Consider the following 15,941-nt stretch of genomic DNA (forward strand, 5'->3'; position numbering starts at 1 on the left):
GTTTTGACTTGTGGTTTGGCTGTTGTGAGCCGTGTAGGCCCTGAGATTAGTCCTTCTGTATATTCTATATTGGCTGATTGACAAGCCGTCAGCGGTTTTCTCCGCGGGTCTTTGTTTGTCCTCTGCTGCGGAAACATTTTCCTAAGAGGGTTCCAATGTTCAGGGACGTAACATGCCCTAGGTGGGTGTGAGAAAATAAAATCTTTCTTGCATGATATGCCCCCACTTTTTGCTGAATTGCTGATGTACTTTGACTGAGTGTGCCCTGGGCTCCTGCCAATCAGGTGCCCAGGGCCTGTGTTCCGTCCCTAAAACTGAATGACAGCCTAAAGCCAATTGGCATCTCTGGCCACATGTCAGCCCCTGGTAAATGGTACCCTAGGTACCCAGGGCCTTGTGACCAGAGAAGGCCTCTAAGGGCTGCAGCACTTATTGAGCCACCCTTGGAGGCCCTGTATCCTGACACACACTGCCTTTGCAGGCTGAGTGGCTGGGTGCAGAACAAAACAGTCGACATGGCACACAACCCTGTGTATCATGCCCACAACACACACTGCCCTGGCATACCTCAGTCACCCTATGCCAGTGGTGTGGGTACAGGTGCATGAGCCCTGTGCCCCTACAGTACCCAGGTCCATTCCTGGGCACTGTAAGTGCAGTGCTGCCATTAAGAGTATATGGTGCTGGGAGATCGTCAACACGAACTCCACAGCACCATGATGGCAACAATGAAGACTGAGAAGTTTGGTATCAAACTTCTCAGCACATTAAACCCGCACTGATGCCAGTGTGGGATTTAAAGTACAATGCACGACAGGGCAACTTAAAGGTGCCCCCTGAACCTAACCTACAATCCAATTCTTGTCTGAGGGGCTACCTAGGCTGTCACACAGCAGACATGTTGCTGGACACCTGGGTAGAGAGCCATCCGCTCTCCTGGGCATGCAACAATGCACATCCTGGGCGAGGTGCTAGGTCTCCTCCCCCAGGATGGGCAGGGTAAGCTTCAAAGGCATGCCGCCTTTGTGAGCTTCTCCAGGCCACTTGCTGTACTCAGCACCTGGCCACCACCGGTTCTAAACCCCCACTCTGGCGAGACGACTGGTGGGAAACTCCAAGGAAGGAAAGGGGGTGTGCCAGCATCTGCCAACCCCACCCCTCAGGTGGGGGAGGCGAGGTGAAGCACATCTCCGGGCTCTGGCCATATTGAAGATGGGGAGCCCGACCCAATCAGGACTAGGCCACTGCCCTCCCCCCCACAGAGGAGCATGGCAGGATAGGGGGCGTGTCCACCCCAGGGCAGGGACCCAGTGGTCCCTGCCCTTTACCTACCTGTAACGCCCCTAAATTTTGTATTTATGGGCACCCTGAACCGTCCTTCGGTAGATCCAGATTCCGAAACAGCAAAGAAGATCAAGAGACAAGAAGACCTGCCTTGCAGCTGCTCACAAGAGGAAGACACCAACTGCTTTGGGCCCAGCCCTACCAGCCTGTCGACCCTTGAACCCTCTCCTGCTAAACTCCAGCATCTCCCGTGGCCAGCAACCTCACAAACCCCGGAGGACCTGGCTACCTTGTGACTAACCAACTGGGACTCCCATGAGCAATGGTACTGCTCAAATCAAGTAACTGACCCCTGGCATCAGCAAGGAACCGCGAACCCTGCACCCGCCAAGTCTGGCCTGTGCTGGAGTGAACAAAGACCCCAAGGACGTCCCCCTGCAACTGTACCCCCGAATCCAGCACCCAAGGACCCACCTCTACGCTCCTGACGACGCCTGCAGCCTCAGAACCAGGTACCCCTCCAACCGCGACCAGCCGAGGGTAAGATTTCCCGACACCAAAAGGGACCCCTGCACCCCCCCTGTGCCAAACTCCTGGGTGCCTACCTATCCTCCAACTACCCAACTTACCTCTCGAAGTGGTGGTAACACCTGAAAAATCTTCGTCCCCAAGCTTGCAGCCTTTGATCGTTTGAGCTTCTCCATTGCAATCCATTGAGTGCCCGACAGCTCAAAAGCACCCTGCACCCAGCCGCCCGAGTGCCCCTGGCAGTGCAATCTCTACTCTACTTCCCCCATTTGCCCAGAGCAAGTGACCAGGAACCCAGCTCCCTCAGCCGCATGTAATAAACTAACAATGGTTCTGTCGGGTGAAAAAATTCCTTAGACAATTGCACAAGTCATTGGTTATTCATAGAAAGCGATCAGTCATAAGCAACACACATACAAAAGACATGTAGGGTATTATGAGGTTTTCTTTATATAAATTGCGTTTTATATATACACACACACACACACAAAAACATTTGAAAGGCCATCAAAGCACACAGTGAAATACAGTTGGTGACAAGTGGTGCTCAGTGATATAGTGCTTAATATGTACATAGTGATTAAAAAAGGGTGTTAGAGGATTCGGGAGGCCAGAAGGCGAATGTTTATAGTAGTTCTGCGAACTGAGTCAATTAGTTTTTCGCAGACTCCTGCAACTTTTCCAGGGGATAGTGTTGACGTTTCAACCCAGGGTCTGCACTACTATATGGACAGTGCGGGTCTTCATCAGGACAGGGACAAGGGAGTGACAGCCTGTGAGAAAGTGCCATCTTTCTTGCATGGTATGTCCCTACTTTTTGTTGAATTTCTGAATGTACTTTGAGTGTGCCCTGGACTCCTGACAATCAGGTGCCCAGGGCCTATGTTCCTTCCATAACAACCCAAATTGGCAAACCCTGGCCACATGTCAGCCCCTGGTAAATGGTACCCTAGGTACCCAGGGCCTTGTGACCAGGGAAGGTCTCTAAGGGCTGCAGCACTCATTGTGCCACCCTTAGAGGCCCTGTACACTAACACACACACACACACACACACACTGCCCTTGCAGGCTGAGTGTCTGGGTACAGGACAAAACAAAGTCGACATGGCACACATCTGTGTGCCATGCCCACCACCTACACTGCCCTGGCATCCATCAGCCACCCCTCTAGCTGGGTGTCCTTTGCCAGTGGTGTGGGCGCAGGAGCCCTGTGCCCCTACAGCACCTAGGTCCTGGGCACTAAGTGCGGTGCTGCCATTTAAGAGTACATGGTGCTGACAACTCGTCAAATACGAACTCCCCAGCACCATAATGGCAACACTGAAGACTGGGAAGTTTGGTATCAAACTTCTCAGCACATTAAACCCGCACTGATGCCAGTGTGGGATTTAATGTACAAAGTACCCCAGAGGGTATCTTAGAGATGCCCCCTGAAACCTAAAACTACAATCCACGTCTGGTCTGAGAGGCTTCGACACAGCAGACATGTTGCTGGACCCCTGGGTAGGAGAGCCCCTGCTTTCCTGGGCCTGCAACAATGCACATCCTGGGCGAGGTGCTAAATCTCCTCCCCTAGGATGGGCAGGGGGAAGCTTCAAAGGCATGCTGCATCTGTGAGCTTCCCCAGGCCACTGCAACCCCCCACTATGGCGGGAAGCTTGGCCAGAAACCCCAAATAAGGACAGGGGATGTGCCAGCCTGCCAACCCCACCCCTCAGGTGGGGGAGGCGAGGTGAAGCACATCTCCGGGCTCTCGCCAGCCCTGCCCAATCAGGACTATGCTACTGCCCCCCTCCCACAGGAGAGAGGCAGGATAGGGGGTGTACCCACCCCAGGACAGGGACCCATTGGTCTGTGCCCTTCACCTACCGGTAACGCCCCTAAATCTAGTATTTAGGGGCACCCTGAAACTTCCTTCCCCAGATACCAGATTCCGAAATACAGAGAAGAGCAAGAAGAAAGACGACCTGCCCTGCAGCTGCTAAGAAGAGGAAGACACCAACTGCTTTGGCCCCAGCCCTACCGGCCTGTCGACCCTCGAACCTGCTCCAACCCGGCATCTCTTGTGGCCAGCAACCTCACAAACCCTGGAGGACCTGGCTACCTTTTGGCTCCAAGCCCCTGGGACTCCCATGAGTGGAGGCTCTACTCAAAATCTACTCGCCTCAGCCCGGAACCGCGAACCCCTCACACTCTGCACCCGCCAAGCCTGGCCTGTGCCGGAGTGAACAAACACCACGAGGCCGAACCCACGGCGACTGTGACCCAGAGTCCGGCACCCAAGGACTTCCCTCGACGCTCCTGAAGACTCCTGCAGCCTCAGAACCAGGTGCGCCCCCCCCCCCCCACCGCAATCAACAGAGGGTAAGATTTCCCGACACCAAAAGGCACCCATGCACCCGGCGCCCCGCGGCCCCCTGTGCCCAATCCCGGGGTACCTACCTATCCTCCAACTACCCAACTTACCTCTCAAAGTGGTGGTGGCACCTGAAGAATCTTCGTCCCCGAGCTTGCAGTCTTTTTCTAAACCGGAGCTTTCCCATTGAAATCCATTGAGAGCCCGAAGGCTCAAAAGCACCCTGCACCCAGCCGCCCAAGTGGCCCCGGCAGTGTAACCTCTACACCTATCTACTTCCCCCATTTGCCCTGAGCAAATGACCAGGAGCCCAGCTCCCACAGCCGCGTGTCCTGCTAGTCAGCAGCCAACAAGGCCCCCCACCTCTCATAGGATAACATTGGGCCTAACTCTCTCTGCACCCGGCTGCCCCTGTGCCGCTGAGGATGAAACAACTGTACCTATCTGACACTGGGAGACCCCAGAGTCTATGCCCAGACCCTTAACTCTGCCAGTCCAGTACTTACCTTAAAGCCGATAACTCAATTTTCTCCATAGGGTAACATTGACTGGTTTTTCCTGAAATTTCTTCTAAGTGTGGACTTTTCAAAACTTAAAATATTCGCCAAAACTCAGCCGAGTAACAAAAACGAAAATACTCACCTGCTCTTAGGTGAGCTCCCAGTGCTGGATCATGGTGCCCAGCACTGACTCTGAAAAATACTTACAACTGTACTTACCAGTAACCCAATTTTCTTCCATAGGAAATCATTGACTGTTTTTCTGTGAAATTTCTTCTAAGTGTCAATTTCTGAAAACTTTAAATTTTCTTTAAAAATCGTAACATTTCTGAAAACGTAATTACTTACCTGTTTTGGATAAAGGTCCCAGTACTGAGTCTAGGCACCCAGTACTGGATTACAAAAGTAACGAGAACATACTATACCTGCAACTTGAATTTTCTTCCATAGCGATTAAAAATCCTAGTAGTAACCAAGTCGACTTTTATCACTTGTTTCTAAGTACTGTCCCAGGACTGAATCTAGGATCCAGTCCTGGAACCCCAAAAGTAATCCTGAAAGTAATCTATTGCAAATAACTTGAAACTTCCATTTAACTCAATGGATTGTGGTGTTTAAAACTGTGTTGCCTATTGCAACAACTTGTAACTTTCTACAAAAGCCAATTGCCTATTGCAAAAGTATTTCTATAAAGCATCTCATTCTGAGAAAGTACATTTTAATTCTTATTGTTGGTTCTAAAATAAAACGGACATTTTTTATATAAACCATTGGCCTAGAGTTCAGTTATTGAGTGTGTGAAATCATTTTGCTGACTGAGTGTGTACAGCAAATGCTTTACACTGTCCTCTGATACTGCCTTACTGCTCGACCAAGCTACCACTTTAGAGTAAGGTTGTATCTAACTTTAGCCTCTGCCAAACCTCTGGGGACTGTGGACTCTGTACACTCTGTACATATTTGGAAACAGTATATACAGAGCCACTTTCTCACACCTTGCAGTTTCGTTATCTTTTTAGAGCTGTATCAGCGTCTCGTCCACGTGCGTGCCGAACAGCTTTTCCCCATTGAAGGGTAAGTTCAGGATGTTGTTCTGTAGTTCCAGCTTGAACCCAGATATCCTCAGCCAGGCAGGTCTTCTCGCAGTTACTCCGATCATCATCAGCCTGCTTGCTGTGTCTGCTGCGTTCAAGGCTGACTTCAGGCAAGTGTTGGCCATATTCTTGCCCTCCTCCACCAGGTTCGCCGCTCTATGCTGGTGTTCGGTCGGGAGCAGTTTGAGCAACTGTCCCAAATCTTCCCAATGCTGGTAGGCATGCCTGTTTATAAGGGCATTCGAGTTGGCAATGCGCCAATGGATTGCCGCATTCCTCTCAATTTTCCTCCCTGTGAGGTCTATTCTTTTGCTCTCCTTATCTGGAGGCGGTCAGGAGTTTGTGGGAACGTTGGCCCTCTTCCTGGCTGTTGCAGTTATGATTGAATCAGCCGGCACCAATCCCTGGATATATGGTGGATCTTTAGAAGAGTGTTTGTATTTTTTCTCCGTTCCGGGGGGTGACAGATCTGCAGGTAGATGGCTCCATGAAAGCCTTCCTGCCTTGATCTAGTACGTCTGGGAGCATAGGAAGGAATTGGCTCCTAGTTTGCGTCGGCAGCAGTGTCTCCAGGAGAAAGCAGGCCTTGAGCTTTTCTTCCTCCATTTCCACCCTATAGGTTGCTACTGCGTTCCTGACGACCATGTTGTATATACCAATGTCGGCGGCGGCCTCGAGGGATACATCTCCACGGCCTCTTCTGGGTTTTCGGCATCGAGATCCTGCCAATCAACATCCTGAGTCTCCAAGGGTGTCGAGCCGAAGTGCGTCTGCTGGTCGTCGTCGCCCTCAGTGTAATACAGGTCCTCTTCGTCCTGTTGCTCAGACGGATCGGGAGTTTTCGGCGGATCGGTGGCGTCGAACTCCTCCTGGGCTTCTGCCTCGACAACCGTCGAGGGCTTCGAAGGGATAGTGTATCTACTCATCCGTTCGTCAAAATCCTTCTTCCTTTGGAGGATACTGGTCATTTCGGCCTCGAGCCTTCTTTTCTTTCCTCTCCATCTCTGCCGCTTGTTCGGCATCGAGAGTTTCGGAGGTTCTCTTCGAGGTCGTAGATGCTGACATCAAAGTTGCCGTCTGCTCTTTCCCCTCCTGCGTCGAGTGTGGCTTTTCGGCACCGTGCTTAGACGACCTGGGTGTCTGAGATTTCGCCGACTGGGAGTCCTTCTTGAAGGATCCGCTGGGCTGTTTGTCCGTGGATGCAGCTGTGGTTGTCGATTGCTTCAATGCCAGTGCTCCTTTCGAGGACTTTGGCTCTGATTTGAGAGTGTCAGGGTTTTAGGGATCGACATCTCTTACCTCCTTCCTCGGTCTGTTATCGGTCTCTCCGAAAGTGCAGTCCTCTGGTCACTCGGCGATGTTGTCCTCTTCCCCGCTGGAGAGGCCCAGGTCCTGCAGCGACGGACGTTGTCCTTGCCCCTGCATGCTGTAGTATGCTCTCCTCTGTCTGTCCCTCACTCTGAGGGCCTGGGGGCGAATGCCGAGCAGGCGTTGCAGTCATTACTTTGATGGTCCATCGGTAGTCAGAGGTTACAGGCTGGATGCTGGTCCTTCTGCGCGAACTTGTGGTGGCAGTTCTGGCAAAATTTGAATGGTGTCTTGTCCATTCCCGCGCTCAGGGAGCCCCCTGTATGCGCACTCTGTCGGACGTCGACGTTTTCTCTACTTCTCCCCTACTTCGCCGACCCGGTTGAATGTTTTTTCTTGTGATGAAGAAACTCCAATTTTCTCGGATCTCTCTGCTTTTTCTTTTCTCCTCTTCCAACTCTGGAGCTCTTCACGACGATCCACACCCAACGGCGGAAAAAAGAATCTGAAGATGGCGCCCAAGGGTGGGAGCTTCCGGAGGAAGCGCGCCGACGTCACAGGAGGACACTAAATGGTGGGGCGTCGACACCCACCTGGGCTACACGGAAAAAAACAAAAAAAAAAACAGACTACGATTCCGGACCCAACCACTAGACCGCGGAACAATGCACAGCATAGTGAATCCAGAAAGATTCACGCTGCGAAACCACCATTTATTTTTTGTACAAACCATTGGCCTAGAGTTCAGTTCTTGGGTGTGAGAGAACATTTGCTGACTGAGTGTGTACAACAAATGCTTTACACTGTCCTCTGATGGCTCCAAATAAGGATTTCTCGGGCCGAAGTATAGAAAAAAAGCAACTACTAGCCTTCAGGAATACAGGAGAGGGGTGGTCAGGGGTGTCTGGGAGAGAGCAGACTCATCCCTCCCTGCCTGAAGGTGATGGAGCTGCTCAACAAGCTAGTGTTAGTTTCTCTGCATCACAGTGCACAGCTATAAAAGTATGGTTCTTTCAAAATTTAACAAGAGTGCCAAACACCTGATTGACATTGTTAGGTGGAGGAGTGTGGCTCAATGGTTAGAATGGCAGACCCTGAGGCAGAGTTCTGGCCAGGGACCAGGGTTCGATTCCCGCCTCGGCGGGGATCGGGCTCAATTTCCTCGGACCTGTCTATTCTCGACTCGGTGCCTATTCTAATCACGGGCCCCACGCTGCAACTCTGGGCAATAGCTTGCTTAGCCTCCACACCGGCCCCAACAGCCCTAAGGATGCCTGGCTTCACCCTGGGGGTGCCCAGGAGTGGACACTTCACAGGGAAAGCCAGGAGGGGTTCCACAGCGGTATGAGTATCAGGAAACCGCAAAAGGCGACACCGCATGGTGGCCGTCTGGTGACAGTGCGCTCTATAAGTACATTTACATTTATTTACATTTAGGTTTGTGATTTCAATCCTCGCACCACCCTGCAGTCAAACATTCAAGACATCACTTTTGCACCACTTTTGGGAAAGCCTATCAAGTATTTATAGCTGTGTCTAAGCTATTCCAAAACTCTAAAACAGTCAAACACTGAAAAATTATAAATATTAGCAGCTCACCTTTATCTGGGAATATTCCGGCTCAAACTGCTCTGTCCAAAGATCTTGTTCATAGTAAAAAAGTCCATCATTAATAGCCTTTGCAAATTCCGAGCTCATTTTGGCGCGGGAAGTATGATTGCCTGTTCTATCACCACCAGGATGTTTGCGCATATATGGAGGAGTCTGTGTAACAATCAGGATTTTATTCACATCGCGATCATCAATTTCATAGTCTGAGTCCTCATCTGACCAGTCTGTGAAGGTGTTCCTACGACCATCTATTTGTGCCATTTCCTCATCAAACATGAAGTCCAATTCCTCTGGCTCTTCTTGGTCCTTCACAGTTTTTTGCAGCTGGGGTGGAGACTTCACCTCCTCTGGGTTCTACAAGAAAAGAAAGCAATATACTTGTCAGCAGATGAAAGTGACCCAAACCATTAAATCAATGAAAACAAGCTTAAGAACAAGTCCCATTAAATACAAGCACAGTGCATACCGCAAACTGGCACTTTAGGATAAATGTTTTGTGGATTTGGGATTAAACGGAGTCCACACAGTTCTGTGCGTTGCACAGTTAATCAGTGGCAGAACTAGACACTGCTTCTCAAGTCTGTTAATACAAAACTTAGTGCAATCAAGTAGCTTGTAAGTGTTGCTGCACCCCATCCTTATTCACACTTGCAGGTATTCCCACTGGCCAATCCATTGCACACAGAAGGGTGCTGTCCAATTAATTTCATGCAGATGGGTGGACAGCAGAGTGCTGGAAACATGAGCCCACATTAGGGCTAGAAGTCAAAAGAGGTGCAGGTTTCCACTAATTCTGCACTGCAGTCAGCATACTACTAACTACTGCAAAGAATCCAGAGCCAACCAGCTCGATGACTTTAGCAAAGTACCCAAATTATGCATCACTGTATCTAAGCTTGCAGAACACAGGTGAGGCTCGGGTAGACTTTCGATGAGGACATGACAGATGCACATCTTGGATGGGGGCTTCGTACAAGAATCTGTGATTACTTACTGGGTGGCGATTTCAATCAAGCCATACCTTGCTGAGTGTAGCACAAGGCTTTTCGCAGAGGTCCTAGTTCAGACTCGGTTACTGGGCAGTAATCTGTAGGAGCGCCGTCATTCACCAGAGTTGACTCAAGCACCAATATTTTTACTTTCCAATTAGATAAAGTTCTCAGGCACTGGTTCTTCCAAAGATTTACAGACCAACTATTCTCTTTCATAGTGGATAGTAATTACATAGCATTAAAAGTAAACAATCCTTAATATTGCTTGGGTATTTTCAAGAAAATGGATCGGGGTAGTCAGAGAGAACCCTATTAAAATGCATTACAGGCTTTACTTGGGGCATATGCACATTATCAGCTATGCTACAAAAGCAAGGAGGAGAGGGGAAAACGTCATTGCAGGAAGCTGGCTTTGTATATACTATACCAAAGTAATGTACAGTGTGCACAGAGTCCAGTGGATTGCCAAAGGTTTAAAGAGGTAAAAGTAGATAATACCTTACTCCCTATTTGTGGCAGTGTGGGTGAGCAGTAAGGCGGTATTAGAGGGTAGTGTTAGGCATTTATTGTACACACTCAGGCAAGAAATGTCACACTCAAAAACTGAACCCAGGCCAATTACTTGCAAAAAAAAAGTTTGTTGCATTTTATTTATAGAACCTAGCAGGACTTGGTACAGTTTAATATAATGGTACTTTTTCAAGACAGCCATTCACAGCCCGAGTATCTGCCACCAGAGCCGCTGACTGGTTGCTGCGGCCTTCATCTCAGAGCGAACCACAAGAGGAGGTTGGGCGCAATCTGGACACATCGCCGGGCACAGAGACTGCCCCCATAGTGAGTTGATGCCGACTTATGCCAGCGCAGTACAGAGGGCGCTTTAGACCCCCAGCAAGACCCCCGAGGTGACGTAGGCGGGGCCCACAGAGGGAAAGCGTGCCGTGGCCCGGGATCAGCGGCCCTGCAGAATAAGATAAGAACCTATGTAAGAGCTCTCCTGACATTATTAGCATTCCAGAGGACTGGGGCTCCAGCGGTCCACCAGAGGAGCTCCCGTGGGAAGGAACAGCCGCACACGCAAGCCTACGACACAGCTGGGAAACCCGGTAGGCCCAAGGCCAGAGGCCATGTAACCGGAGCAAACAGGAATGCATTGGCCTGGGGACAGGCAAAGGACCCGGGTAGACAGTGAGCCGGTGCTGCATTGTGGGGACTCATGCAGCCACCAACCCCAGCGCAGGTATAGCGGGAGGAAGATGACTGAGAAGCTGAGGCTGGAAGGCATGCAAGGCACCTGACCGGGCCTTTGGGAAGGGAAGGTGCTGCCCAGATATAGTACGGGAATCAGTGGTCTAGCCCCGCATTACCGGTGACTCAGCCCGGCACTACAGGGGTCCTGCTTGAGGAACGAGGAAACAAGGGGACATTTTAGTCACCCCCTTCAGCATGGTGTAGCTGGTTTACTGGTGTCCTCCCTAATGCATTAGCAACTGAGAGCATGGCCACCTCCCGCCTCAAAGCAGTCAGGCCGCCAAGCCTTAAGGAACCTCCTCAGAAGTGAGAGACAGAGCTGCACGAACTGGACTCTGGGCGTCCATCCCCTTTACGCTCAGATGGCGTCTGCCAGAACCAAAAAGGAGCTTTCTTTAAAAGAAATGTTCCAGACCACAAGGCCAGTCTGAAGAGCATTCCGCAGTGCAATCCACACAACCCCTACAGGAGGAAGGTGGCCCAGAGGAGCTGGTCACCTGGGCGTTCTTGGAATCCCTCTTCACTACTCTCAAGAGATAACTTCCAAGAGGTCAAAAATGATGGTGGGCAGCGGGGCCCGGGATGATTGGCCACAACACTTCCCCCAAACTGGATTCTTGGACTATAGACTGAGTTTATTTGTGTTCATGTTTTTCTTCCTCTTTTGGGTTAACAGAGTTGTGGGAGGGCCTGTTCTTTTCGGGGATCCACACATGCACACTGTTCTTCACATATCCGCGGTCGATGAGACCTCAGGCTTCCAAGGCAGGCCCAGGACACGACTTTATTACCATGGCCGAGAGCGCTTCGCCTTCACCGACCCCCGGAATGACTCGTCCACTTATGGTCATTACCCTAAATGTTAAGGGCCTTAATAGCCCAATTAAGCGTAGGGCTGTCTTGTCTTATCTGGAGATTACAAGGGCCGATGTGTGCTTGCTCTCCTCCTGCAGGACTATCACAGGCTCAGATCCCGCTCTTTCCCACACCAACTCTTCTCTTCCACACACTAGAACAGCATGAGTTGCACTTCTGTTCTCACACTCCTTCAGCAGGACCTTTGGAACAAAGGCGGCTGAAGTGAAGGGCCGCCTCTTTGCACTACACCTGGCCCTCAGGCACTGGTCCCTAGGAGTGGCATCTATCTACGCTCCAAACGAGGGCCAGGAATCTTTCATACAAGCAGCACTCACAGAAGTACTCTGCCCACGATCGGACTGCACTCGCGGGCGGAGACTTTAATCTGGTACTGGACAATGTCCTTGACAGATCTACCTTCAGATTCGGGCAGAAAAGAGCACTCACCAAGGAGGGACACGGGGAACATAGGGAGATGGGCCTTCACAACATTTGGAGAGAATTCCACCAACAAGCTAGGGAATATTCCTATCTATCACATGTACATAAAACTTGCGCACGACTGGACTTCTTCCTGTGCACAAAGGACATCCTCAAACTAATTTCCGACATTGCGATGATCCCGGCTGCATTATCAGACCATTCCGTGGTCTTACTGACTCAATTGTCCACCCTTCCACCGACCTACGGGCACATGGCGGCTACGGGACACCCTTCTGCTGCGGGCTGAAGTAGTGGCACCGATGGGGCAAGCCATCACCAATTACCTGGAGTTCAACGACTCCTCCGAGCTATCCACTGCAACACTCTAGGAGGCCTTAAAAGCAGTCATCTGGTATCGCAATCTCGCTGCGGATAACAAAATACGCAAAGAAAAGACGCCCTGATGAGGCAAGTGCAGGAACTCCAGGGCATTCACTAACGCACAGGGGCTTCAAGAATCTGGCGATAACCAGCGGGTGTACCCAGTTAGCAAACATCAACCTAGATAAAGCAGAATACGCGGCACTTTGCCTTCGTCACAATTACTACATGGGAGTGGATAAATGTGGCTGTCAGCTAGCTCAAAACTTCGCACAAAGCAGCATAACATGGGGGTTCGCACACTTCAAGACACAAATGGGACCAGTATCACCGAGGATGCCCGGATGGCTGAGATGTTTACGCTGACCTAGATCAACAATTGGACCCGGCGGTCGGCTCATCCCATCTTTATTTTTTACTGAATTTTATATATCATGAACTTGACCCGAAGGTATTGGGTAGCAGAGCACTTTAGACAAGCACCAGCAGTGTTACATGAGGACACATTAATTTTTCTTAGGCACAGGGAGATTAAGTGATTTGCCCAGAATCACACGATGTTGCGCATCCTTGCCGAGACTCAAATCTGGTTCTCCAGATATGGGGTAGACAGCCATAGCCGTTAGGCCAACTTCTCTCCCCATCTTTAAAAAACTCAAAGCACACTGCTCACTTCAGAGCAAGCAGGAGCCTTGGAACAAGACATCAGCGTACAGGAGGTCATCATAGCCATTTCATGACTCAAACTGTTGAAATCCCCAGGGCCCGATGTGTTCTCACCCCCCCTTTTTTTTTTTTAAATAAAAAATGTCCTCTACTGGCTCCGCAACGGACCAGAGTTTAACTCCTTTTAAACCCAAGGTGCTTTTCCCGCCTCAATGCTGACCTGTAGGAAGGAAAATGCTACTTACCAGTATGCATCTGTTCTTGGTATGTAGAGCTGCAGAATTATATACTTGTGCAAAGATCGCCATCTGGTGCTGGGCTCGGATGTTTTCACTTTGTAGTTCAATTGGAAGAAGTTCTTTGTAGTCACAAGATAGGTAACTCCTCCTTCGGACGATAGTGTGTATGGGCATAGACTCCATCCTCAGATTGTTTTTCGCCATAAAGGGTGATGATGGAGTTTGTGAGAAACAGAAAGATGTCCATGTATGATACATCTAATTAAGATAGCACTGCAACAAATAAAGGTACCCGGGGAGGCGGGTGGGTCTATATCATTCTGCAGCTCTACATGCCAAGAACAGATGCATACTTGTAAGTAGCATTTTCCGTTCGAGGCATAGGAGCTGCAGAATATATACTTGTGCATAGACTTTACAGTAGTACTCTCCCTAGCGGTGGCCACCTGTATCTGTTGCAATGGTTTGAAAAAGTGTTCTTGTAAGGTTACTACCTTGAGTTCACCAACTCTTCTGAGAGATATGATCGCCACAAGGATAGCTACTTTCCATGTGAGGAATTGTAACTCACATTTATGTAAAGGTTCAAATGGGGGACCCATGAGCCTGGTAAGGACAATGTTTAGGTTCCACTCTGGAGTGGGTGGAACTCTGAGAAGAATTATCCTTTTAAGGCCTTCCATGAATACTTTGATGGCAGGTACCTTGAACAATGATAAGTGTTGTCTGTTTTGTAGGTAAGTGGCTATGGCAGCAAGATGTAATCTTATGGATGTGTATGACAGATTACATCTTTGTAAATGCAAGATATAAAGAATATTTTGAATTGAAGCACCTAACGGATCGATTGGGTTATTACAGTAGATAACAAATCTTATTTATTAAATTTAGCTGCATAGCACACTAGTGGTAGGACGTCTAGCCTCTAACTCTATTCATACAGTCTGGCGGGAGATTGAGGTAACCAAACTAAGACTTCAGGAGCCAGATCGCTAGGTTCAGTTGATCTGGATGCCTTATTTCTCCACTGTTCTGCATGAGGTGCCGTGAAGAAAGGTGTAACTTTTGATGTGGAACGACTGAGTTCCAGCAGAGTTATGAACCATGGCTGCCGGGTCCATGTCGGAGCAACCACGATCCTTGTGAGAGACTGTTTGAGCTTGCGCACCAGTAATGGAATGAGCAGGAGAGGCGGAAAAGCGTACGCAAATCTGCCTGACCAGTTCATCCATATCGCATTGTCTTTGGACAATGGGTGTGGATACCTTGAGGCGAAGCTTCGGCATGTGTGGCAAACAGATCTATGTCTGGGTGGCCCCACATCTGAAAAAACTGATGAAGAACCTGCGGATGAAGTTCCCATTCGTGGATCTGCTGTCTCCAACAACTGAGCAGATCCACAATTGATTGTGTACTCCTGGTAAATGTTCTGCTAAGAGGTATATTTTTTGAGGAGTGGCCCATCTCCATATGCTTTGCGCTAGGCGTGAAAGCTGCATAGTGTGTTTCCACCTGGTTTTGTACATAGTACATTTCTGTCATATTGTCCATTTGAACGAGGACAGCTTTGTCCGAGATGCATTTGGAATGATTTTAATGTGAGAAAAATCGCCAGTAATTCCAGGTGATTGATGTGAAGCACTTTCTGTTGAGGTGTTCACATGCCCTGAATGGTATGGTTTAAGAGAAGAGTAAGGAAGTGGGTTTCTGTTGCAGTAACCGCCCCAATTCTTGCCTGATAACTGATGCACTTTTCCTTGGTGTGCCCTGGGCTCCTGCCAAATCAGGAGCCCAGGGCCTTTGTTTGTTCCCTAAAAACTGCCTAACAGCCAAAACCCAATTGGCATCTCTGGTCACATGTCAGCCCCTGGTAAATGGTACCCTAGGTACCCAGGGCCTTGTGACCAGAGAAGGCCCCTAAGGGCGGCAGCACTTATTGTGCCACCCTTAGAGGCCCTGTACCCTAACACACACACACGCTGCCTTCGCAGGCTGAGTGTTTTGGTGCAAAACAAAGTAGACATGGCACACATCCCTGTGTGCCATGCCCACATCCCTGTGTGCAATGTCCACAACACACACTGCCCTAGCATACCTCAGTCACCCCTCTAGCTGGGTGCCCTATGCCAGTGGTGTGGGCACAAGTGCATGAGCCCTGAGCCCCAACCGTACCCAGGTCCATTCCTGGGCACTGCAAGTGCAGTGCTGCCATTAAGAGTATATGATGCTGGGAGGTCGTCAACACGAACTCCACAGCACAATGATGGCTACACTGAAGACTGAGAAGTTTGGTATCAAACTTCTCAGCACAGTAAACCCACACTGATGCCAGTGTGGGATTTACTGTAAGATGCACGACAGAGGGCAACTTAGAGTTGTCCCTGAACCTAACCTACAATCCACGTCTTGTCTGAGAGGCTGCCACACAGCAGACATGTTGCTGGACCCCT

The 15,941-nt window shown here is 49.8% G+C and overlaps 1 protein-coding gene across 4 annotated transcripts in view; it reads right to left on the bottom strand.

Annotated features, from left to right (window-relative positions):
- The window catches only part of LARP1 (La ribonucleoprotein 1, translational regulator), a 938,019-nt gene that overhangs the window by 380,194 nt on the left and 541,884 nt on the right, over positions 1 to 15,941 (bottom strand). For all 4 annotated transcript variants that reach the window (XM_085617634.1, XM_085617633.1, XM_085617636.1 and 1 more), the window contains exon 11: positions 8,670 to 9,035. In XM_085617634.1, coding sequence (XP_085473760.1) covers positions 8,670 to 9,035 — 366 coding nt within the window. The remainder of the gene's footprint in view (positions 1 to 8,669; positions 9,036 to 15,941) is intronic.

The sequence above is a fragment of the Triturus cristatus genome, chromosome 7 (assembly GCF_964204655.1).
Source record: "Triturus cristatus chromosome 7, aTriCri1.1, whole genome shotgun sequence".
Lineage (NCBI taxonomy): Eukaryota > Metazoa > Chordata > Amphibia > Caudata > Salamandridae > Triturus > Triturus cristatus.